The sequence below is a fragment of the Lissotriton vulgaris genome, chromosome 3_2, assembly GCF_964263255.1.
Source record: "Lissotriton vulgaris chromosome 3_2, aLisVul1.2, whole genome shotgun sequence".
In the NCBI taxonomy this organism is placed as follows: domain Eukaryota; kingdom Metazoa; phylum Chordata; class Amphibia; order Caudata; family Salamandridae; genus Lissotriton; species Lissotriton vulgaris.
Window position 1 is genome coordinate 274,577,890 of NC_141690.1, and position 26,890 is coordinate 274,604,779.

At 48.1% G+C, this 26,890-nt stretch overlaps 1 protein-coding gene across 3 annotated transcripts in view; it reads left to right on the forward strand.

Moving 5' to 3' along the window:
* PCGF1 (polycomb group ring finger 1) overlaps positions 1 to 26,890 on the forward strand; it is a 174,431-nt gene that overhangs the window by 26,043 nt on the left and 121,498 nt on the right. For all 3 annotated transcript variants that reach the window (XM_086964573.1, XM_086964572.1, XM_086964571.1), the window contains 3 exons: positions 1,661 to 1,766; positions 3,370 to 3,522; positions 25,783 to 25,854. In XM_086964573.1, coding sequence (XP_086820699.1) covers positions 1,661 to 1,766; positions 3,370 to 3,522; positions 25,783 to 25,854 — 331 coding nt within the window. The remainder of the gene's footprint in view (positions 1 to 1,660; positions 1,767 to 3,369; positions 3,523 to 25,782; positions 25,855 to 26,890) is intronic.

Here is a 26,890-nt window from a genome sequence, read left to right on the forward strand (position 1 = left end):
GAGTCTATGGCTGAAAGAAGTAAAGAAATGGTCTTTAGCTACTTCTTCATGGTAAATGTATTCACCAGAGCACGGGCGAGCCTGATATACAAATGTGGAACATTTACAACACTAAAATCGGGTGTTATACTGCCTTGATTTGGTGGGAGCATGCATTAGGTGCTTCTGACATAGGGAGGAACAATGTCAGTTGGTTTGAGGGTGTGGGGCAAGAGTTTGGAGCGCTATAGCTCCGAGTTGATTGGCGCATGTATGCATGGGGAGAATTGCCAGTGACGTGGGGTGGCTGAAATGTTGGGTGATACTGTATTGTGACTGTGCGAACACCAGGGTTGATGCTGGCTATACCCACTAACAGCAGCTTGGTGCTATAGAGGATTATCATCACACAGCTCAAGAGACTCTTTGTTCGACATATTCTCTATTAGTTGGGGATGGTTGCCTTTTGGTTTTGTTCGCACTGTCAATAGGGCAACACCACATGCTGGCATTCAATATTTGGCATAGCTTCTTCCCACAAGTGGCCTCCTTACCATGGGAGTGTGAACCATTGTGATGTTTTTTTGAGTTTGTGATCGCGCTGTTTCTGTGGTCCCTACAAATTGGGTATTGCCTTTCAAATTAACAAAATAGCCATAAAGATTATCTAGCCACATCGCTGCGGCGGCTATTCCGCCACAGCGCTAAACAGGCGGGGCGGCCGCACGGCAGCCGCATGCTAGTGACAGAACCGCTCCGTCACCAGCCGCGGTTGCGCTGTGCTTGTGACGGAGCGGTTCCGTCATGGCCCCACCCACCTAATACAACGCACCGCGCAGGCACGAAATCAGCGCCGCGCAGGCGCGGCGGCCGGGCCATGACGGAACCGCTCCGTCATCAGCACAGCGCACCCGCAGCTGATGACGGAGCGGTTCTGTCATCAGCATCGAACCGGTTAAAAAAAGAATCTGTTTGCTGCCTATTAGCAGCCTTCTTTAACCAGTGTTACAAATACAAAATGAGAACTGTAGATGTGTCTTCTCTTACCCCAGTACAGGTGTAGGCTTGTGCAGCTGGTCTGCAGAAGGGTGTAATGGCCAACAATTTCTCTGACCGACAAAACTCAAATACGTAGCATAGATTACCCAACCATTCACCGATCCCTACTAGTCAACATGGCACAGAGACGTCAACTCTGGTTCGAGGATTAGCCTTGTTGCCGAACCCCTAACTGCCCCTTTCTCTCCTCTAGTGGAGCATCTTCATTGGAACTCCTTGTTACTTGCATTACAAGAAAACTCGCAGACTGGGGTCCGATGACCACACACATGTTCAGCCACAACAGTTTCCAATATTGCACAGTCTTGGCAGAAGGTTGCAGTCCCCATCCTCTACTCCGAGGAACACTCGCTACAGAGAATACCAACAACTACTTTACAGATAAATGCATCAACATGTTGCCCGCTTGTGGATCTCTTGACAACAAATGTATTCATAGTTTGACTCTAATCTGATCCACTAACTTAACAGGGTAACTGCCAGTGCTGCAGTAGCATTGCTAAAAAGTCAAGTAGTGAAGCCAAGTTGCTGAGGGGGCTATGCTGCAGGATGTCATTTATGGTCTGTTGTGACCTGTGCCTCGGATACTCCCATAATATTCTCTCCTCCGTTTTATTTTCAGGAAGAGGTCAAAGTGAAGATCAAAGACTTGAATGAGCACATCGTCTGCTACCTGTGTGCCGGCTACTTTATTGACGCCACCACCATCACCGAGTGCCTACACACATGTGAGTCCAGAAGTGCCTGGATACCCTCGCGGGGGACCAGAAGTGCCCTACAAATCTGATTGATTGATTGATTGATTGTGAAGTAGTTGGGATTCAGCCCAGATCTCAAGTGCGGGATGATTCAAAAAACGTAAAGCTAATTGAGTGGTGATGCTTTGGGTCGGAGGGCCTTTCTTTTCCTTTTTTGATAAATTAATATTAATGCCTGGGAAATGAAAAGCTGGAGGATGAACAGTGGTTTAAGGGTGGGGTGGTGGCTAGGTACGTATCAAGAAGAAAGGAGGGGAGCAAAGGGATAGGGGAGAAAAACGATGATTTGGAATAATGGTGGGAGACTGGGCCTGCAATGCCCATGATATCTTCTATATTTACTGACCTCTGTGGACCTTATACTACAAGCACCTCTTAGGTGGCTTCAGAGCACAGACTTGGAATCGAGTCTGAACCTCTGACCATTGGGATTAACTAAGGTCCTGATTTAGAAATTGGCGGACAGTATTCCGCCCATCAAGGTAGTGGAGGACATTCCCTCCACCATCCTGACCCATTACCGTCTTTGAAGACTACTGGGCCACTTGTCACCGGTGTACATTGAAAGGAACCTCTGTCATGATGCTTCCTTTTATTGTGTGAACAATTTGGTAGACGTCCCTGGTTGGTTTTCAACTGGCTGTCTGACAAACTTTAAAATGTTTTGTGTTTTTCACACATAAACTCAAATTGGGAGTTTGTTTCAGGAAAACTAATGATCACACAAACACACCGTGGGAGTTTCCTCCAAGGTTGTGGGGAGGGACTTTTTATATTCTTCCTGTCCCTCTGTCATATTTTCCTACGGTTGACGTACAGGTAAGAACAAAAGAATGATGGAAGGATATTTTTTCCAGTATTCTGAAGGCTCATTGGATTCATTTGGGAGATTCTTTCTCGTTATTTAATCCTAAATTATGATCTATTACTGTACTTCTTGAAACTGCATTTTTGATCATGGGTGTGTGCTGAGCTAATCTGTTTCTCAGGAAGAAATGTAAGAAGTCCTTGATTTGTGCTGCAATCAATACTACTTTCTAACATCCAAGCTTTGTATTGCCTACTTCAGAATGAGATTACGCTTCGCTAGCCTCGTTCAGTAATTCTTACAGTGAGTCACATAGCCATATTTGCAATGTAAGTAACTCTGCAAGAATACTAAGGTGGTAGTGTCTTAAGGCATACAAGTTAAAAAATGACAGAGCAAACGATTCATAAAATGCCACAGCGTACATTAAGAAGCACAGGGGCGCCAGCGATTTCATAGTAAACAGGATCTGCATTAAGGCAGCTATATGGATGACGTCACTTCCTCTCCTTTGGGCAGCAATTGACTGTGTGCTGTACACAACGTATGTAGCAATGATTGACATTAGTTTGTGTGAAGTCTAGATGGGCAAGTTAGTCTATAACTAGAGTACAGATACAAATATGGTCCCTTGTGAATGCACCTGATGTAACTTGCTTATTAGGCTCCCTGGTAGTTCATTGCCTTCCTGTCTCTGTCCTGCCAATACTGGATTCTTGCTGGGTTTTTTTCTCTCTAATTCCACCCTTTGCTTTGTTTTTCCAGTCTGTAAAAGCTGCATCGTGAAGTACCTACAAACTAGTAAATACTGTCCCATGTGCAACATCAAGATTCACGAAACACAGCCGCTGCTCAACCTGAAACTGGACCGGGTCATGCAGGACATCGTGTACAAGCTGGTACCAGGCCTGCAGGAGAGTAAGTACCAACACAGGAGCTGGATTTGTGGAGGAGTGGTGGCTTAAACTGCATCCAGGTTTGTAGTGGAGTAAGGGCTGACTCTGGAACCGGGTGTGTGGTGGAGTGAGGGCTCACTTTGGATCCAGGTGTGGAGTGAGGGCTCACTTTGGATCCAGGTGTGGAGTGAGGGCTCACTTTGGATCCAGGTGTGGAGTGAGGGCTCACTTTGGATCCAGGTGTGGAGTGAGGGCTCACTTTGGATCCAGGTGTGGAGTGAGGGCTCACTTTGGATCCAGGTGTGGAGTGAGGGCTCACTTTGGATCCAGGTGTGGAGTGAGGGCTCACTCTGCATCCAGGTGTGGAGTGAGGGCTCACTCTGCATCCAGGTGTGGAGTGAGGGCTCACTCTGGACCCAGGTGTGGAGTGAGGGCTCACTCTGGACCCAGGTGTGGAGTGAGGGCTCACTCTGGACCCAGGTGTGGAGTGAGGGCTCACTCTGGACCCAGGTGTGGAGTGAGGGCTCACTCTGGACCCAGGTGTGGAGTGAGGGCTCACTCTGGACCCAGGTGTGGAGTGAGGGCTCACTCTGGACCCAGGTGTGGAGTGAGGGCTCACTCTGGACCCAGGTGTGGAGTGAGGGCTCACTCTGGACCCAGGTGTGGAGTGAGGGCTCACTCTGGACCCAGGTGTGGAGTGAGGGCTCACTCTGGACCCAGGTGTGGAGTGAGGGCTCACTCTGGACCCGGGTGTGGAGTGGAGTGAGGGCTCACTCTGGACCCGGGTGTGGAGTGGAGTGAGGGCTCACTCTGGACCCGGGTGTGGAGTGGAGTGAGGGCTCACTCTGGACCCGGGTGTGGAGTGGAGTGAGGGCTCACTCTGCATCCGGGTGTGGAGTGGAGTGAGGGCTCACTCTGCATCCGGGTGTGGAGTGGAGTGAGGGCTCACTCTGCATCCGGGTGTGGAGTGGAGTGAGGGCTCACTCTGCATCCGGGTGTGGAGTGGAGTGAGGGCTCACTCTGCATCCGGGTGTGGAGTGGAGTGAGGGCTCACTCTGCATCCGGGTGTGTGGCGGAGTGAGGGCTGACTCTGCATCCGGGTGTGTGGCGGAGTGAGGGCTGACTCTGCATCCGGGTGTGTGGCGGAGTGAGGGCTGACTCTGCATCCGGGTGTGTGGCGGAGTGAGGGCTGACTCTGCATCCGGGTGTGTGGCGGAGTGAGGGCTGACTCTGCATCCGGGTGTGTGGCGGAGTGAGGGCTGACTCTGCATCCGGGTGTGTGGCGGAGTGAGGGCTGACTCTGCATCCGGGTGTGTGGCGGAGTGAGGGCTGACTCTGCATCCGGGTGTGTGGCGGAGTGAGGGCTGACTCTGCATCCGGGTGTGGGGCGGAGTGAGGGCTCACTCTGCATCCGGGTGTGGGGCGGAGTGAGGGCTCACTCTGCATCCGGGTGTGGGGTGGAGTGAGGGCTCACTCTGCATCCGGGTGTGGGGCGGAGTGAGGGCCCACTCTGCATCCGGGTGTGGGGCGGAGTGAGGGCCGACTCTGGATCCGGGTGTGTGGCGGAGTGAGGGCTGACTCTGGATCCGGGTGTGTGGCGGAGTGAGGGCTGACTCTGGATCCGGGCGTGTGGCGGCGTCAGGGCTCTCTCTGGATCGGGGCGTGTGGCGGAGTGAGGGATGACTCTGGATCGGGGTGTGTGGCGGAGTGAGGGCTCACTCTGGATCCAGGTGTGTGGCGGAGTGAGGGCTCACTCTGGATCCAGGTGTGTGGCGGAGTGAGGGCGGACATCCTCCCACTGATTGAAGAGAGCTGACCCGCCTGAGCCTCCGCTGTGACCAGCCTGACACGTGCAGTGTCGGTCGCTCCCCACGCTCCCTGGACATTTGGTATCGTAACGCTTGACCAGCAATTGCCGCCATCAGTTTGTGTTCTGAAATATCGTAGCGTTAGTCAACTTTGCCTCTAGCACACATTGCGCGAGTGATTTGTATTGTTGTAGCGCGAGTTTAAATCTAAATTGCCTGCTGCGATACTTACATTGGGGTACTGCCTGCTTCTAAACTAGCTGTACCTCTGCCCACATTTTAGAATTATTTGCCCGGATTATGCCGATCTCGTCGTGTTTGTGTTTACATTAGCTGCCATTTTGTTGTTGTGCCTGCCAGCCCGCCCCTCCACCCCGATCACTCCTCCCTGCGGCCCCTCCCTCGCTCCGCCCCCTCCTCTATCCATATATGACCGCTGGACCTACGTGCAGCGTCCACGCGCAGCGGTCGCGCTGAAGGTGCGCCAAAGGTAAGCCCGTCTACGCCCGTCTGCACCTGGACCGCGCCCAGCGCCAGACCCCCTGGCCCCCGCAATTCTCAGCCCTCCCGCATTACATACGACGCCGCAACCCTAACTGCACTCAACCCCGGCCGCCCACCAAGCTGCACCGGGACACATCCATGGACCCTTCACTTGCCTCTCCTGCAAGTTCGACTGCACCAAGACCCACACCAAATCCACAAACACCAAACAGAGATCCGACACTAACCACCTTAAATGCATCCTGCTCAACACCCGCTCGGTCCACAGACACGCCATCGACCTTTGGAATCTACTAGACACCATTTCTCCGGACGTTGCCTTCCTAACAGAAACATGGATGAACGCCTAATCAGCTTCAGACATCACCATATACATCCCGGACGGCTACAAGATCATCCGAAAAGACCGCACCAACCAAACAGGAGGAGGCATCGCCATCGTCCATAAGAACTCCATCCGCGTCTCAACCAGCTCAGACGACAACCTCGCTATCACCGAACATCTTCACTTCCAGATCCACACTGACCCCAAGACCAAACTCAGAGGCACCCTCCTCTACAGGCCACCAAGACCCCGTACACAATTCAGTGAAGACATAACTGACTTCATCACCCCACACGCCCTCCCCTCCGAGGAATACATTCTACTGGGAGACCTCAATTTTCACCTGGAAAAGAGCAACGACAGCAACACCACCACCCTTCTGGACAATCTCGCCAACCTCGGACTCAAACAACTAGTAAACACCCCCACCCACTACGCAGGACACACACTCGACCCTATCTTCACCTCCAGCAAGCACATCTCCTTCAATCACACCCCAGCTCTCCATTGGACGGACCACAGCTGCGTTCACTTTAACTACAAAAAGACCACAATCCACAACCACCCTCAACCAACTCTGCGAAGAAACTGGAACAAGATCACCATCGACCAGATCTCCACATCGCTTCTTCAAAACCCCCCTGCTTATTCATCGAACCCTAACCAAGCAGCCATCAACCTCACACAATGGCTAACCCACAGCGCCGACAACCTAGCACCCTTGAAAAAACGTCAAATCAAGCTAGGCAGCAAAAACGCCCCCTGGTTCAACGATGACCTTAAGAAATCCAAGAAACTCGGTCGTTCCCTTGAGAAAGCCTGGAAAAAAGACCCAAACACTAGCACCAGAGACGCCTTCAAAAACGCCACCCGTAAACACCACCAACTGATCTGGACAGCCAAGAAATCCGCATTCAAAGACCGACTAGACAACAACGCCCACAACAGCAAGGAACTATTCAACATCGTCAAAGAGTTTACCAACTCCACCGCCAACTCCAACGACATCACTCCCTCTCAAATCCTTTGCGACTCCCTAGCTTCATTCTTCCACGACAAAATCGCAAACATCCATAACCGCTTCGACAACCAACCCGGAGACCAGCCCACCTCCGAACCTAAACCCCCCCTTGAACATCCTTTATGACTGGAACCCAATCTCCACTGAGGACACCATTCGCCTGATGAAATCCATCCACTCAGGATCCCCCATAGACCCATGTCCCCATCACATCTTCAACAAATCAGACTTCATCATCGCACCCCACTCCGAGACGTCAACTGCTCTCTCAACTCTGCCACCTTCCCGGAAAGTTGGATACACGCCGAACTCAGCGCCCTTCTGAAAAAACCCACAGCAGACCCCACGAACTAAAAAACTACCGCCCCCATCTCGCTCCTACCATTCCCAGCCAAAGTCATTGAGAAAGCGGTCAACAACCAGCTCGCCGCCTTCCTCGAAACCAACAAATCCCTCGACTCCTCACAGTCCGGCTTCCGAGCCAAACACAGCACCGAAACCGCCCTCATCGCAGCAACAGACGACATTCGAACACTACTGGACAACGGAGACACAGTCGCCCTCATCCTCCTTGACCTCTCTGCAGCCTTCGACACAGTCTGTCATAGCACCCTTATACATCGCCTCAACAACATCGGAATTCAAGGAAAAGCTTTGGACTGGATCATCTCGTTCCTTGCCGGAAGAACTCAGAGAGTCCGCCTCCCACCGTTTAAGTCAGAGGCCACCGAAGTCATCTGCGGGGTGCCACAAGGATCTTCACTCAGCCCTACCCTCTTCAACGTTTACATGAGGCCCCTCGCGATCATCGCACGCCAACACAACCTCAACATCATCTCCTACGCTGATGACACTCAACTGATCCTCTCTCTCACCAAAGACCCAAACACCGCCAAAACTAACCTACATGAAGGGATACAAGAAGTAGCCAAATGGATGAAGCACAGCCGTCTCAAACTGAACTCGGACAAGACAGAAGTCCTCATCTTAGGTACCTCCCCTTCCGCCTGGGACGACTCCTGGTGGCCAGCGGCCCTAGGAAAAGCACCCATCCCAACGGACCACGCACGGAACCTGGGCGTCATCCTGGACTCCTCTTCACTCTCGATGACCAGACAAGTCAACGCCGTTTCATCATCATGCTTCAACATTCTTCGCATGCTCAAAAAAACATTTCGCTGGATCCCCACCGAAACTAGAAAAACGGTCACACACGCACTGGTTACAAGCCGCCTGGACTACGGAAACACCCTGTACGCCGGTACCACAGCAAAACTTCAGAAAAAACTCCAACGCATCCAAAACTCATCAGCCAGACTCATACTAGACATCCCGCGCAAAGACCACATTTCCGTTCACCTGAAAGACCTCCACTGGCTCCCCGTCAATAAGAGGATAACGTTCCGCCTCCTCACCCACGCACACAAAGCACTCTACCAACTTGGACCCGAATGCCTCAACACGCGACTATCCTTCTACTCCCCCTCTCGCCAGCTACGTTCTTCCAACCAAGCCCTCGCTGCTGTTCCACGCATCAACAAAACCACCATGGGGGGAAGATCCTTCTCCTACTTAGCGGCTAAAACCTGGAACTCCCTTCCCATTCACCTCCGCCTTACTCAAAACCACCTAACCTTCAGAAAGCAGCCTAAAACCTGGATATTCGACAAGTAATTCTCCACCCTCCCTCTAGCTCCTTGAGACCCACTGGGTATGTAGTGCGCTATATAAATTACTTGACTTGACTTGGATCGGGGTGTGTGGCGGAGTGAGGGCTCTCTCTGGATCGGGGTGTGTGGCGGAGTGAGGGCTGACTCTTGATCCGGGTGTGTGGCGGAGTGAGGGCTGACTCTTGATCCGGGTGTGTGGCGGAGTGAGGGCTGACTCTGGATCCGGGTATGTGGCGGAGTGAGGGCTGACTCTGGATCCGGGTATGTGGCGGAGTGAGGGCTGACTCTGGATCCGGGTGTGTGGCAGATTGAGGGCTGACTCTGGATCGGGGCGTGTGGTGGAGTGAGGGCCATCTCTGGATCAGGGTGTGTGGCGGAGTGAGGGCTCTCTGGATCCAGGTGTGGAGTGAGGGCTCACTCTGGATCGAGGTGTGTGGCGGAGTGAGGGCTCACTCTGGATTGGGGGTGTGTGGCAGAGTGAGGGCTCTCTGGATCCAGGTGTGGAGTGAGGGCTCTCTGGATCCAGGTGTGGAGTGAGGGCTCACTCTGGATCTGGGTGTGTGGCGGAGTGAGGGCTCACTCTGGATCTGGGTGTGTGGCGGAGTGAGGGCTCTCTCTGGATCCCGGTGTGTAGCGGAGTGAGGGCTCTCTCTGGATCCCGGTGTGTAGCGGAGTGAGGGCTCTCTCTGGATCCCGGTGTGTAGCGGAGTGAGGACCGGCGCTGGGTCCAGATCTGTGGAGGGGAAGAAGGGATGCTGCTGAAGGTTAGTTGGAGCAATGAGCGAACTGGTGCTGGGTTTACTGGAACGTGAGTGCTGGCTAAGGGACCAGTTCTGGTGAGGATTGCCATGGCTGAGGGAGTGAGAACTGACCCTGTGGCCTGGTGTGGAGAAGAGGGAGTGTAGATAAAGAGGTAGGTTTGTAGGTGGTAAGTGCTCACACAGAAGCCAGATATTCTGGGAGTGAGGTCCTGCTCTGGAGCTGGGGAAGGAGTGGACGGAGTGCTAACACTGGTGCCTGGTCCGGAGGTACAGTTCTGTCTGTCTGCAGGAGAGGAAGTAGTCTTGTTCTGGAGTCTCTTACAGTCAGTGCACGCTTTCACCAGGCACACACCACCAGCCGTTAGTGCATGCTTTCACCAGGCACACACACCACTCAGTCCTTTCTGACCGGCAGAACACAAGCCATCCGTTTGGGCCCGTACACAGCGCCCAAAACTCCTACTACCTGTGGAGTCCCTCAGGGTTCCTCCCTGTCACCCCTACTATTCAACCTCTACCTCCGGCCCCTGATCCACTCACTTCAAAACTGGGACATCACAATGTATAATTACGCTGACGATCTGCAGATCATCTTTCCACTCCACTCTCCGAGCGCTGTGGACAATTTCCATTCCGCCATGATACACATCCAGCAGTGGATGAACTGCAATCAATTAAAACTAAATCCAGGAAAAACTGAACTCCTTCTTCCCGTGCACTGACTGCTGGTGGTGTGTGTGTGTGTCTGGTGAAAGTGCGCACTGACAGCTAGTGGTGTGTGTGCATGTTGGCAAAGAGTGCACTGATGGCTGGTGGTGTGCGTGTCTGGAAGCGTGCACTGAAGGCTGGTGGTGTGTGTGCCTGTTGAAAGCGTGCACTGACGGCTGGTGGTGTGTGCGCTTGGTGTAAAAGCGTGCACTGATTGCTGGGGGTGTGTGTGTCTGGAAGCGTGCACTGAAGCTGGTGGTGTGTGTGCCTGGTGGAAAAGTGTGCACTGACGTGTTTAAAAGTAAAGCGCGCCATACTGCAATTGCTACATTAGTTAATTGTGGATGCGTTAACAATTGATGTGTGCACTGATGGCTATTGGTGTGTGTGCCTGTAGAAATTGTGCACTGATGGCTGGTGGTGTATATGCCTGGTGGAAGTGTGCACTGCAGGCTGTTGGTGTGTGTGCCTGGTGGAAGCATGCACTGACGGCTTGTGGTGTGTGCCTGGTGAAAGCATGCACTGATGGCTGGTGGTGTGTGTACCTGGTGAAAGCATGCACTGATGGCTGGTGGTGTGTGTACCTGGTGAAAGTGTGCACTGACCGCTGGTGGTGTGTGTGTGTGTGTGTGCCTAGTTAAAGCGTGCACTGACGTCTGGTGGTGTGTGTTTGGTGGAAGCATGCCCTGACGGCTGGTGGTTTGTGTGCGCCTGATGGAAGCGTGCAATGACGGCTGGTGGTGTGTGTGCCTGTAAAAAGCGTGCACTGACGGCTGGTGGTGTGTGCCTGGTGAAAGCTTGCACTGACAAGTGTGTGTGTGTGTGTGTGTGTGTGTGTGTGTGTGTGTGTGTGTGCGCGCCTTTAGAAATTGTGCACTGATGGCTGGTGGTGTGTGTGTGCCTGGGTGTGCACAAACGGCCGGTGGTGTGAATGCCTGGTGAAAGCGTGCACTGACTGCTGGTGGTGTGTGTGCCTGGTGGAAGCGTGCACTGACGGCTGGTGGTATGTGTGTGCGTGCGCCTGTAGAAATTGTGCACTAGTGGTGTGTGTCTGGTGAGTGTGCACTAACTGCAGGTGGTGTGAATGCCTGGTGAAAGCATGCACTGACAGCTGGTGGTGTGTGCCTGGTGAATGCTGCATTGACGGCTGGTGGTGTGTGTGTCTGGACGTGTGTACTGAAGGCTGGTGGTGTGTTTGCCTGGTTGAAAAGTGTGCACTGACATTTATTGGTAGGCGGATATGTAGGCACAAACGATGGCCAATTGACTCTAGAAGTAGGCGCATTTTATGAAGGAAATTGAACCGAGGCTCCAATTAACGTCAGTTGCGATGGTGCTTTCAGTGATGTGAACTCTGGTGTGCTGGTAACTGAGCTGAGACCAGTAGCTTATTCAGCACAGGAAAGTGCACAGCGGTCTTCTTGGGAATGGCTTCAGGTTATGAACAATCCGAGTTTGGCTCCTTTTTCTTTAGGAACCTTTATAAAAAGTTGCAACTAAGCCATGATTTGGAACACTCTGCCTCCGAGGTCATGTGCCAAAATTCACACATGGAAAACCTCTTGTGAAGTGAAATAAAAAGAGCAGTAGTTGCATAGAAATATTTTGCTGACCTCAATTAAAAACAGCATTTCCTTGATCACGGAAGGTTTTACCTTCCGCCAATAGGTCTTGCTTTTGGGACCTTCTAAGTATTTAGTTATGCAGCACAATATCCTTGGTCCAACAACATCAACTGTTGCGTGGCTAAACACTTGTAAGGTCTCAAAGGCGAGACCTATTGGCTATGCCAATTATTGGCGGGGTTGTGTGTGTGGTTGTGTGGTTGGTTGTGTGTGTGTGTGGTGTGTGTGTGTGTGGTTGTGTTTGTGGTTGTTTGTGGTGGTTTGTGTGGTTGTGTGTGGGTGTGTGACGGGTTTTTGTTCTTTCATTTAAAAAAATAATAGTTCTTTGTATTGGTTTTTCATGCTTATCAGGAATATGCCCATAACAATGTAAAGAATAAACAAGACAAGCATTTGCAATGCAATAGGTCTCGCAGCATTAAAGTTTGAATTACTGGCATTGTGAATGACAATGCTTTACATTAATTTTTTTTCTTTAATTTGCAATTGGTATATAAACATTGTTTGTGAATGGTTAGCTGTTGCTTATGCTAAGCAAAGTTGGCAGTAATATAGAGTTAGACAAACGTTGGGTGAAAATGTATCTGCCGGGTCTGTGTGTGTCAGTCAGTCAGAATATCTTTATTCGACTTGTTCCAAGTCATACAAAGAAACAAAAACAATAAAAACCATTACATGCAATACTTATTCCTACATTTTCCTAGAGGACAACCATCTAAGTATACGAATTAAAAAGTTTTATACATAGTAAAAAAGAAAAAAAAAAGATTTTACATTTCATATCAAAAATACATAGTAAAACCATTAACTTTAAGGCGAAATTTGGCCAACTGCTTTCGCCCTAGCAGCGGCTACCAGGAAATTTGCCATGCAGAAAGTAATACGAGGATTGGACAAAAGTTGTAAGAAGAGCAATGCCGGTTGTACCTGTGTAAAGCCGGCTTCTTTCAAAATGGGGAGCAAATATTTCTTTCTCTGCTCTCGGTACAAACTGCAGAACATGACAAAGTGCATTGTATCCTGCACAGAAAAATGGTCGCAGCTACAGGGAGGGGCTAAATCTGGCTTCTGCCAACTCTTAAAAGAACCCAAATATGCCGGGTCTGTGAACCCTCCACACAAAGCTCAGGACATTCTGTTTTATGGAGTGCACGATTTTCTACGTTTAAGGCAGCTTCAGAGACAATGAGTGGGAATCTATGCGTGACACCATGGGCGCTCATTTTTTTAAAGCACATGTCTATCTTACAGTGTGTGGGTGTTTATTTGGGGGCGTTTGTGAGCGTCTGTTGCACAGTGCATGGAACTGGGCCACTCTGCTCAGCTGTTCTTCATGTGTGGCACTTGTCTCTGTGGCTGCTTGCGTTTCTCACCTTAGGATTTAAGAATGGAAGTAGAGCTGTGTTTCTTACGCCTGCTGCCTTGTTTCATGCCTGTGCCTCCTGAGTGAGTCTCTTTAAGCGCACTGTACTCTGTTTTTTGTGTGCAAGCATAAGTGCGTCATTAAAAAGAACATTCCTCCATCAGCAAAAGCAAAGAACTAATTTCCAATTCCAAAGCTGACATATTGTCCATGGGAGATGGGGGAATTCACTAATTTGAGGAAAGGTTAGCAAAACCATCGTGATTGGGAAGATGGGAGAAATCCCACGGGCTGCCAGGGAGCTGTAGATCAAAACCATTATCGGTAATTGCCATAGAAGGGATCGGCGTACAGCAACAAATCCTGATGAATAACCAAAATAAACAGGGTCCTCGCGCAGGCTCGCGCGCCGGCCAGGCCTCGGAGCAAACCGTGGCACTGGTGCTGCGACCGTGGAAGGAGCTTGAGGGCGGGGCCTTGCGGCACTAGAAATGCTAATGACGATCCAAGAGAGTGCGACTTCCATTCTATGTCACAGCGCTGCCCAGTACTGCTGAAAAACGTAAAACCCCAAACGTGTTCTCTTCCATAACCAACCGGCCTTGTTCCTATGAGTTTCAGTGTCTGGTTGCTCTGTGGCACGAGCCAGGCTCTACACTCTCCTGGGGTCCGAGGCTGGAGGATGCAGTAGGGCAATTCGATAGCGTAGGCACAAGCCTGAGGCTTCAGGGGTTGAGGGCGAATATCGAAAGATCAACCAGAGTTGTTGTAGCAGTGGTTGACATTGTATCTGTTAGCAGAGATCCGTGGTCGGGGTTCTCTAGGTCACAGGGTTGAATCCAAATAGGATAGACTCCGTATTTTGTAGTTGAGGTTGGCCAAAGCGCCGTTCCCCCAGCTCCTCTGGATCTTTCAGGACAGTCTGTCTGTGTGTTTGTGTATATGCACTTTTCAAATAATACTCATCCTTTCATGCCTAGTATCTAATACTTACTCAGTGGAGTCATTTCCCTTCCGGATACAACTTTATCCGTAGATACTGATTTTCTTTTCTATTTAGATGCACCTCAGATACACCTCAGATACACCTAAAAGGCACAAAAAAAGTTTCCAGTATCTATGTGTGATTGAGTAATCAGTTTTAAAAAAAAGTGAATAGGTGATTTCTGTATGGAACATTATTAAAAATACGAGAATGAATTGTGCAAATGAAGGTATTTAGAGCAAGAACATTGAGCATTGTATGGTGTAGCTCCCACTGTAAGGATCTCCAGGGGGGCGATATCTTTCTACTTTTCAAGTCTGTTCTGATTCTGGATTCACACAGTCATCATTTTTTTTTGCACCTAGTTTATTTGCCCAAATACCTAGTCCGCAATGTTCCTGTGATAACGTAGTTACCCAGGGTGAAGAACTGAACCAAATTTGCACCTAACCGCACCAGTGTTGTAGATGAAGTTAGAACAACCTCTTTGCACCTGTTGGTTTGGAAACATTACTAAAGTGTTTCTGAAAGTTATCCATTTAGCATCTGCACCCATTCATTAGACTCTATTAACTATTTCACACTTTTTGAACAAACTGAACAGAAATTGCTCTCCTGCCGTTCATTTTTGTCCCCCTTGATTGCTAATGTATTTAATTTCTTTTTACAGATTCAGCCTTTGTAAACTTGTGTTGAGGTGAAATATGAAGTTGAGTTCTTGCAAGTCTGCCTTAATTGTAGCTTAATTCAGGGCCAGTGAGATCAACGTACAGGGACACCACATCTCCTCTGTGTGGTTTAGTTTCTCTCGAATTTTCACAGTAATCATACCATTGTTCAGTTAGTTGAATCTTCGCTTCATCAGATTTCTCTTGATGACAAATAGGCTTTATGATTTGATGCAGACCGAACAATGGAGCTCGCTAGTCATCAATAATTTCTGCGGGAAACAACCACTACAACGAAGCAGTTTCCACGAATGCACTAACCATGCACGCTTTACAACGCATGCGTGGTTACCACTATAACCTTTACCACGCATTCCTTTACTACGAAAAACGTAGTAAAGGAATGTGAGTTAAGCAAAAAACAAACAAGAGGGTTTAATTAAAAAAATAAAAAAAACTTACCTTAAACACGCTCTTCTGTGCCTCTGTCCTTCATGGAAAGAGCCTCCCTAACAGACGTGACTACGTACGTGCGTCTACGTACTCCATCAAAAATGGAGAAAGGACTACTTAAAGAGTTAGAAGAAGGAGAATACCGTCGAAAGAAAATGGAAGTACATTTTTCAATTATAATAATTTATTAGGTTAGGCATAATTAAAAAAACATGTATAGATTTCAACTACATAATCAATCATGCAGTCGGTTTAACATGAAAATGCCATTCTCCAGTATTAGGGGTGTCTTTCATAGATTCACATGCTTGAATATTCCCCGTCGTCGAAGTGGGAGTCCCACGGTACATAAAATAGCAGTAATATATGCATATACAAGTAAAATTATCATAATTATATAAATATATATACATATATAAAATACAGTAAAATATCCAGAATAACTCAAAAGTACCATAGAACAGAATAGGCCCATAGAAAGCCTAAGGGAGAAACTCAACTTAGTAACCTATCAGTGGCATTATGTTTTGGTCCAAATTCCAGCCAATCAGGCTGTAGCTCCCTCTAGAACCTTCTCCTCAGAAGCCCAAGACCTCAGATTTTCTACCGCACTTCGTGTGAAGGGAGTCTCCCTGAGCTCTGCTCAGTTTTCAACTTATTTAGCTGTATTTTCATCTCTTAATGTCTTCTTAAAGGAAATCTTTGTTCAGATCTTGTCCATCCTGTGGAAAACTGCGTCTTTCATGAAGGTCCACACAGTAAATGTATTTACTGTCTCTACCCAGACCATGAAGTGAAGACCTGTAAGTACTGTCGTACTTTTCCACCTAAAACTTTAAGGGACAGAGAGGCCCGTCTCCTTCTGTGGCTTCAGAAGTTGAAGTCAACGGACGCTGTGGTCTCGGAGGATGAGAGTATCTCTTCTTTTCACTCAAAGACCTCTCAAAAACGTGGGTCGGAGACTGAGATACCTTCTCCTTTTCTAAAGAAAAAGAGACTTGTTGATGTTTCTAAGGTTGTCTCCCCACAGGATTTACCTCCACATGCGCCTACGAGACCTGGTTCTCTGGCGTCATTGTCCAAAGCCATGCCTTCTTCCTCTAAAATGGGCACTGGCTCGTCGACGCATCCGCCGACATCGACGACGAAATCCGTGGATGCTGTCTCCACGTCGACGACGACATGCTCTATGTCCTCAAGAACTACGTCGACGACGTCCACCTAGTCGACGACATCTCATGAGGTGAGGCCCATTACCTCTGTTTTGAAGATCTCGCTGACGGCTGCTAAATCCACCTCGTCGGCAAAGAAACATCAGTCGACGTGCCTTTCGTTGACGCACTCCTCGTCGTTGACCAAGACTACAACATCGTCGACTGATCGTTGCCCGTCGACGGGACATGCTTCGTCAACGGCTACTTCGTCAACGACTACCTTACCGTCGACGACAGCTTCGTCGACTGCTGCCACTTCGCCGACGGTCCATCCTTCGTCGACTGGACCATCTTCGTCGACTAGCAAGTCCATTGCCTGGTCGACGGCGCCGTCGACGGCTAAGAAATCTTCGTCGACGAAGCCTAAGTCACATCCGTCGACGGAATCCTTGCCTGTGGACACAGTGCAGACGCCTCAACCGGCTGTTGACTCCATTGCCACGTCGACGCTGCACCATTCTTTAGCCACAGCTACCACCTTCACTGTGGTTACTGCTTCTACGCTCAGACGCGTACCTCTAATTCAACTGAGTCCAATAAAGAGTGGTTCTGCTCTTCCTGACAAATAATTTCAGTCTGCGGAGGAGGACTCCAATGATGATTCAGAGCACGATAATGCCTTTGGTCAAGCGACTAGTCCATCCGAGCTGCACATCAAGTGCCAGGATTATGATGAGGAGGAGGAAGAGTACGTCGAAGATGGGACAGAACTTTTTCCAGTAGATAGGTCGGAAGCACTTATGTCAGACCAAACGACACAGATACCACTGTCTTTGGTAAGGAATCTGCAACACATGCTGGATGATTATAACCGCAGATTTCCTCCATCTCGGCCTGGTTCTCCAGTCCCGCAACCTCCTCCGCAAACACAAGCCTCTGCACCAGTTCCGTCACGGTCACCGGTGCATGCCCTGCCTGATACGAACGACGACGATCCTGACCCTCAAAATACGGATCCATTTGATGATGATGACAATGCCCTTCAAGAGTGGGACGATTACAGGGCTCACACGCCTTCCACTCCACCAACGTCGCCATTGGCTTCGCCTCCTGTGGACATAGACAGCTTCCACAATTTGATGGTCCGCGCTGCTAAGAGGTTTCATCTCACTTTGGACGTCCAACAGACTGACTGACTGTTTTCTCTACGATTTTAAAGACCTACCTCAAAGGCAAGCTCACACTATCCCTATAATTGACCACATTTGGGATGAAGGTCTCAAATTAATGGAGCAACCGAATTCGATCCCAGCTGTCCTGCCAAGACTCGATACAAAATATAAAGCACCAGCAGATTCTCCAACATGTTTGGTGTCTCAACCTAAGCGGACTCAGTCAATACTCAGGCGGCTCAAAAGAGGTCTCGCAATCCTGCCACGCCCCTTACTTCTCCTCCAGATCAGGAAGGCCGAAAACTGGATTCCATAGGGATTAGATTTACTACCATGGCAGCCACCACTGTAAGGGCAGCTAATTCCTTGGCTATTCTTGGACGGTATGACCGCCAAATGTGGTCCGAGATTGCAGCATTGCTTGCACAACTTCCAGATGCTATTCGCGCAGAGGCACAAACCATCATTCAGGAGGGTGAAAAAATCTCCTCAGAGATCATTGACTGCCCCATTGATATCTCCTCTACGGGCTTTAGACAGTTGGCGGGAGCTGCTGTTTTAAGGCGTCAAGGCTGGTTAAAGTCAACAGCATTTCGCCCTGAAGTCCAAGCTAAAGTCCTCGATCTACCTTATGATAGGGAATCTCTTTTCGGAAAGCATGTCGACGAGGTCCTCGAATCAATCAAAGACACGATACTGCCAAGGCGTTGGGGTCTCTCCAATATAAGAAACGCCATTTTGGAGGAGCACGTGGTAGAGGTGGCAACTATTCCACTTTTCGTGGATCAAACCAATATCGCTCCTAAAATGACAACTGGCAAAGACAAACTTACCAGTCCCAGAGTCGTCAGACCTCCTCCAGACCTTACCAAAGAAAAACTACCTATAGAGGTGGTTCAAATGCAAAGAAACCGTGACCGTCCCAGTGTTATTTTTCCATCGACTGTAAAAATTGGAGGTCGAATCTCAAATTACATCTTGAATTGGTCCAACATTACTTCCGATCAGTGGGTCCTAGATCTGATTTCAAAGGGACACACCTTGGAATTCACAAAATTTCCTCCACCTCGCCCTCCTACTAGCCCGCTTCCTCCCCATTTCAAAGACCTTTTGACTCAAGTCAAATTATTGATCAGGAAGGGTGATATCGAGGTAGTGCCACAAGGCCAGCAGGAAAAATCGGGGGAATGGCGCCCAATTTTGGATCTACGAGCTCTAAACAAATTCATCACATCCAAAACTTTTCAAATGTTGACCCTGCTCCAGATTCTACATTACCTAAATTCCGGAGAGTTCTTCTCCACGATCGACCTCCAGGACGTATATTTTCATGTTCCGATCCACCCCAGGCACAGAAAATATCTTCGTTTTACAGTCGGACACCTACACTTCCAATTCAGAGTCCTGCCGTTCGGCCTCCGTTCAGCACCGAGGGTCTTTACCAAGATCATGGCCCCGGTAGCTGCTTTTCTGCGCCTACAAGGCATACAGTTTTATCCATACCTGGACGATTGTCTCATAAAGGCTCCAAACCTCCAACTGGCAATCCAACATACTCAGTCTTGCATCTCCCTGTTTCAGGACTTGGGCCTTTCCATCAATTGCCAGAAGTCACACTTTCGCCCGTCTCAGCGGCGAGATTTTCTAGGAGCCTCACTAGGTTCTCAGCTGGCAATGGTTTTTGTCTCCCAGGAAAGACAAGACCGTATGCTCCAGATGGTACGATCCCTGCAGTCAAAACTGTACGTTTCAGTCTGGATGTTGAAATCATTCCTCGGCATGGCTTCCTCTGCCATACAGTTGATTCCCCACTGCAGGCGACATATGAGGGTTGTCCAAGAGGAGTTAGACAAGCAGTGGAAACAGATTTCAGGATCATTCAACAACAGGATCCTTCTCACGCCCCGCATTCAGGAGGCTCTGGAGTGGTGGGCTCACCCTCCGAACATTTCCAAAGGTCGGTCTTTTCAAGACGCTGCTTCAACGCTTACAACTGATGTGTCCCTGGAGGGCTGGGGAGCGCATCTCGAAGGACTGTCAGTACAAGGGAAGTGGACTGCGATCCAACGCACTTGGCATATAAACCGCCTAGAGCTTCTGGCGATCTTCCTTGCCCTGAAGTCTTTTCAACGGATTGTTGAAGGCCAATCACTGCTGGTGAGGACAGACAACACCACCAGCATGCATTACCTGAACAAGCAGGGCGGCACAAGGTCCCTTTTGCTTTCCCAACAAGCACAGTAGATATGGAAATGGGCGATTCGTCATCAAATTCATCTCACAGCCATCCATGTGCCGGGTGTTTCCAATGTTCTGGCGGATTCACTCAGCAGGTCTCTCTCGGACAACCACGAGTGGGTACTCAATCAACCAACTCTAGAGTTCATTTTCCGCCAGTGGGGCCAGCCGCAGATGGATCTCTTTGCGACTATCACCAACAGAAAATGCCAACGCTTTGCAAGTCTTCATCCCCACAGAGAGTCGAGCGGAAATGCATTTTCGATCAGCTGGTTGAACGCATTCAGCTACGCTTTCCCTCCGCTTCCTCTGATTCCGCGCTTGTTGCACAGGATGAGGCTTCAACCCTGCCATATCATCCTGATAGCACCCAAGTGGCCGCGGCGCCTATTGTTCTCGGACCTGCTCTTGTTCTCCCAGAACGAGCCAATTCCGCTTCATCCTCTGCCTCACCTCCTCACGATGCAGCAGGGGCAGATTTGCCATCCGGATCCAGCATACCTCCAGCTCCATGCCTGGAACCTGAACACAATGAATTTGCGCGTCTGACCATCGACGCTGACTGTAGAGAGGTGTTAGCGCATGCCCGTGCTCCTTCCACCATTAAAACCGATCAGTTGAAGTGGAAGCGTTTCTGTGTCTGGTGCCACACCAAAGCCTTGGATCCGATGACCGCCAAACCAGAACAGATCCTGCCTTTCTTACTATCCCTTGCAAAGTCAGGACTTTCCCACTCCACTCTGAAGGTATTTCTGGCAGCTCTCTCCCGCTTCCGTCATGATGGTTCTACCTCACTGTATTCGTCTAGAATCCTTCAACAGTTTTTCAAAGGCCTCTTCCGTATGTTTCCACATATTCGTCGTCCTCCGCCTGCTTGGCGCTTAAACCTGGTTTTGTCTCGGCTCCTCCTACCTCCTTTTGAACACATCCATTCAGCAAGCTTAAAATTCCTCACGTGGAAAATTGTTCTATTGCTCGCCTTGACGTCATCTAGGCGTGTCAGTGACATTATTCAGGCATTCACAATTCAGCCTCCTTTTCTCCAGTTCTCAAAAGAAGCTGTTACGCTACGTACTAATCCTACATTTATTCCGAAAGTCCCCAGTGATTTTCATCTCAATGAACCAGTCATTTTAAAAACTTTCTTTCCTGATCCACAAACTCCTGCGGAACGTTCATTACATTCCCTGGATTTGAAACGTTGTCTCAAGTTTTACATTCAGCGTACTGCATCCTTCAGGAAATCTGATCAACTGTTCGTGGCCTATGGCCCGATCTGCAAAGGACAACCTGTTACCAAACAAACTATTACTAGGTGGATTTCTTCTGCCATTACCTTTTGTCATCAACGGGCAGGCAAGCCTCTTCCAGCTCCAGTACGTGCTCATTCAACTAGAGCTGTGTCGGCTTCTACTGCCCTCTTTGCGGGGGTACCTCCGACACATTTGCAGAGCTGCTACGTGGTCGAGCAGCCATACTTTTACGAAGCACTACTGTCTGCAGTCAACAGACGCCGCAGATGCAGCAGTAGGACAAGCGGTGCTGGCGAATCTTTTCCATTAAAGGTGAGTCTCTGTTGCTACCCGCCTCCAGTCATAAAGGTTTTTTCTCTTTTAATATGATCTGTTTCTTATATATTTGAACTTACTGTTACCTTTATGACTCTTATTCAAGCATGTGAATCTATCAAAGACACCCCTAATACTGGAGAAGAACATAAGTTACCCTGTAAACTGTGGTTCTCCAGTATTGGTGTCTTTCATAGATTCACATGCGACCCTCCCGTCCTCCCCTCAGAGGCTCTCTTCTCCTCAGGCACTTTTGGGTACTCTGTGCTACGAAAATCTGAGGTCTTGGGCTTCTGAGGAGAAGGTTCTAGAGGGAGCTACAGCCTGATTGGCTGGAATTTGGACCAAAACATGACACTGATATGTTACTAAGTTGAGTTTCTCCCTTAGGCTTTCTATGGGCCTATTCTGTTCTATGGTACTTTTGAGTTTTTCTGGATATTTTACTGTATTTTATATATGTTTATATATATATATTTATATAATTATGAGAATTTTACTATATGCATATATTACTGCTATTTTATGTACCATGGGACTCCCACTTCGACGACAGGGAATATTCAAGCATGTGAATCTATGAAAGACACCAATACTGGAGAACCACAGTTTACAGGTAAGTAACTTCTGTTCATATCATGCATAGTTAAACAACGAAAAACGTTGTTAAACTATGCGTGGTAAAGGCATTTTCGTGGTAAACCATATGCGTGTTAATGGCATTCTGTTGTAACGCATGCGTGGAAAAGGCATGCGTTGCAACGGAATGCGTTGTAACATCATATGACCAATTTCTGCTAGTCTTTGGTCGTGCTCTCTATAAGCATGTCTGCCATGGGTCAGTCAAAGAAGGTGAATTGTGGAGTGTATCAGGTAGACGTCGAAACCATAAAACCTAAAACACATTCTGCAGGGAAGGCAACCCCGCTTCCACGGTTTGTAAATATCTCATTGACTGAAATATGCCAGAAGGGATATAGCCATTTATCCACATTACACAATAGTTTGAGGTTCTCAGTTCGATAGTCCAGCTTTCTGAACGCATTTCAAAGGAGAACTTTGCCACAAACTCGCATCCTTTCTGTTTAACTACTTGCTTGCTACCTGTACATGGGAAACCTTCATGATCATATTGAATACCCACTCATCTGTAGTCCAATATCTTCCGTTTAATGACCCCTCAGCCGAAGGGAAGTCCACAAGTGTACAGAGGACCACCTTGAAACATCTTTAAAAAAATCTGTGAATAAACTAGTGAGATTAGTGAGGCTACGGCCAGGGGACAAGCTCCGAAACAGCAAGGTCGAGCTCAGGAAATTCAAATGGGACATGAACTGACAAAATGAAAATGAATTCTGGGCCAAACTCTATCATGATTCTAAAGGAAACAATAGTGTCTGATTCTGGCTAATGATAAACAAAATCTTAAAATCAGCACACGGGGGCTTGACCTCGCATATCCCAGAAAACACATGGACACTATACTTTGAATCTCACTTTCACCAACAGACATCTGTACTTCCGGCTTCCGTGGACAGCCAGCCAATATCTTTAACCCAAACTGTGATGACTGCCATGGTTGAGGCAAAAGAAATCGATGCTGCCAAGGTCATTGAACAAATCTCCAAAGGGAGTAGAGATGGAGCAACCGGGCCAAACAGGATTCCACCAGCTCTTTTTAAACCAGATCCAGAATACTGGTCAGAAATCCTTACTCCTCTATTTAACTTTGTTAGACAGTTTAGGTACCTACCTGCATCATGGAAGGGCTCCATTATTACACCAATTTACAAAGCTGGAGATAAAACCCAACCAAAGGATTATCCCCTGATTGCACTGTTAGACGTTAAGGCAAAATATTTTGCGGGAACTTTACTATCAGAGCTGCAAGAATGGGCAGCAGAGCACAACATAATTCCCCCTTGTCAAAGAGGCTTTTCCAGGGAGACCGGCACCACAACAAATCTTTTAGCGATGATACTACTTATCTGCTTTGTGGACTTCAAGGCGGCGCTTGACAACATTTGCTGAGCTAACCTGTGGAGAAAATTGGCTCTGTGGGGGATTCCTTCTCTTCTGATACCAATACACTCCAATTAATGGCTACAGGTTAAGCTAGGCAACGGCACCAACCTTTGAAAGTGCTACTACTAACAAAGGGCCTTAAACCGGGTTGTGTGCTTGCACCAGCTCTTTTGAACCTTCATACAGCAGATATGACATCAGTACTAAATGACTGCCATGCGCATGCCCCTCGACTTGGGGGACAAACCACCTCCAGTAGATCATATGCGGACAACGTTGTTCTAGCAAGCCACACTCCATTTGGACTGCAACGGCTTCTTAACGCACCGGTTGACTATGCAGTTGTAAATCATCTGAAAGTAAACATCAATAAAACTAACACCGTGACAATCAACTGGAAAAAACGGTCTTATGCTTGGTTCTTGGGCAAAACTCAGATTGTGAATACCTCAGAGTACAAATATCTAGGTGTCAAATTGACAAGGGCGGCCAATTTGTGAAACCGCTTCAGACTATAAAAAGTAAAGGGATGACTATCTCTACAACGCTTAGACAACTTAAAACAAAATTGACTGGACCAACTTTTTCACCACTGCTACATGTTGCGCAAGCAGAATTTCCCACGTGAACTACTGCAAGGGTCTAAAAACCTGGCTATTTAACTTAGAGCCTTCTACTGTCTTTCTTGACCGATCAGGCGGCGCCAGGAAACCCTTGGGTAGCTGTGCTCCTAATGAGAATACATTAACAATAATAGTCAATCACCTACGGCAGCGAAGTGATGAGAGGCAGGGACGCCTCATTTCTGGATACCACATTGACAAAGGCATACAGAGTTATGCTGAACCTCCCGACATACACCTTGCCTGCACAGATCAGACTCTAGTTTCGAATAAGAAAGCAACTCCTAGGGAAGGCGAGGCTCGTACATTAAGTGCTGGCATAAAATCAAGAACACACTGAACCATCGACTTTGAAAGTAATTGTGCAATACTTCCATCTCACCGGCCAAAGCCTACTTGGAGGAATCACTGGCCAATACAGGTTTAGCCGAACTATGGGAAGTTCCAACAACACACTCGCACTTATAGTAAATAAGTTTATCAAGCAATTTTCCTTTTATAGAGGACAAGGCCACCCTATCACATTGGAGCCATGCATGGATGACTGAGCAGCTACAAACTATTTAGGCCAGAGTTATACTTCGACCTGGGATACTCCAGGAAGTCAAAAGAATCTTTTTTAAAATACAGGTTAGGAAACCTTCCTGCTATTCCACATCTTCCACCGTGGCTGAGAGAGAACTGCGGGATAATATGAAGGTTATGCAGAGATGGAAACCAAGATATTGAACATTTGATATGCTCCTGCATTAATCTAAAAGAGGAAAGGGCAGACCTCCTGAAAAGCCACTTAAACAAGCGAGGCATACGGGCCTGGAGCAAAGCAGTGCTTGTTTGCTTCAACCCAAATGGAAAGTTAGTCAAGTTCTTGAAACTAGTGGCCCGATTGTAATACCGTGTGATCTAAAAACAACAAAAACTTAAACCTTTCGGAAATGTAATCTGTGCACCTATTCTGATGGTTTAGAGGAAAATTGTCACACCAGGAACTCTACCCTGCTCGAACATTCCTGCACTTTTTATAATAGATTCGAATTTTATAAGAGCATTGACTGAAAATGGTAATCAATCAAAAGTGTTTTATCAGAGTGTATTTTTGTAATGGTTTAAATTAATCATAAATAATAAAAAATGTACTTACTTACTTTCCTGATGGTTTGGTCAATGCTCCAACATTAGTTATTTACCGCTCCCCCTATCTGCATTCCACCATACTTCTCTTTCAGGCAAAGGCACTAGGAACAGAAGAAAAAGAACCTAGCTGGTGATAGGCATGATGCAATAAGATAATCTTGGGTTCTTTTTAACGTGTCTCTTGATGCACCCCTAGCCTAGTACAATTCTCAAGGACTGTTTTAATCTATTCAAGGCCCAACAGTTGGATGTCGTGAAATGGGTCTTCACTAACTAAGCTACAATACCATTGGTATAGGCAAATATATTTAATGTCTTTTGATTTGATGGGTAGTTTGTGTCATGTAGTGCCTGTGGCTATAAATGATTGCAGTCATTCTTGTGTGTCTCAATGATTTCGGTTCTTTGTGTGAGGTGTTGCAGGTGATCAAGTTAAATATATATCATGGTGAGTTATAATGATTCTTTGTTCCACAGATGAAGACAATCGGATTCGAGAGTTCTACCAGTCCAGAGGCTTGGATCGGATTGTCCAGCCCACAGCAGAAGGTATGGACCAATCTATATTCACTTACTCTTCCTTTGTTTAGGTTGTGGCTTTCAAGTTCTAGAGCGAGGGCAAAGACTGCTAGTTTGGTAGCATCTTTTAGGTACTAATCTTGCCATGGAATTTTGTCAGTCTCCAGATGTCTGCACTAGGGAACCATCAGACCCATGAAAGTACTAAATCACACACGGTGCTTAAGTTTCCTCTCTAATCCTGGGCATCTTGCTGATTTCTATCTCCTTTACCAGTTTCTTGACACTCTTTACCCTATTCTTCTGAAATTGAAATGCAGAGATCCCTTTCCACCTTCATGCTCCAACTTTTTTTCTAAATTCAAGCCTGAATCTCTGGAATTTCCTGTGTTTTTGGTGTGGTTTATTTGTTTTGTTCCCACCCCTCTCCCCACCCTGCATTGACACTTTTTTTTTTTATATAAGCAACTTTGTTTTTGACAATAAAATCATCCACACCACATCCAGCTGTTGCTGGATAGAAGTAAAATAAATCATAGCATTGTTGTCACAGACAGTAGCAGTGATTTCACAATAAGAACATCGGGGAGAAGCATCCCTCATCCATTTATAGTAGCGAGCCCAGCCCAAAGTGGTCCCACCATTTACTCCAAATCTTGGCATGCTTTTTGGAGCAACCCCTGGCTTCATATACTGTTTTTTTTCCTGCTGGACACTCCAGTCGATTCCACAACAACACTGAGACGTCCAGGGCGGGCTGGGAGATTTCCATCTACTTGCTATGTGTCTTTTGGCCAGTATGTTGGCCAGCCCAAGCAGTGCCTAATCATCCCTCGTGCCCTAGTCCCCTCAAAGATACCCAGGAAGAGCGACCTCGGTGAGAGTTCCACCTCTCATCCCAGCACCTTCTACAGTTCTTCAGTCACTGCAGTCCTGGAGTGACGAGCTGCCGAGGTATGTGTGTATTGTCATTGCCTGGGGTTCCAGTGTCACCATGTGTCACATACGCCAAGGGCGTTCACGCTAATGGGCCCTTGCACATCTATGCCTAAAGGGGGCACTGGTA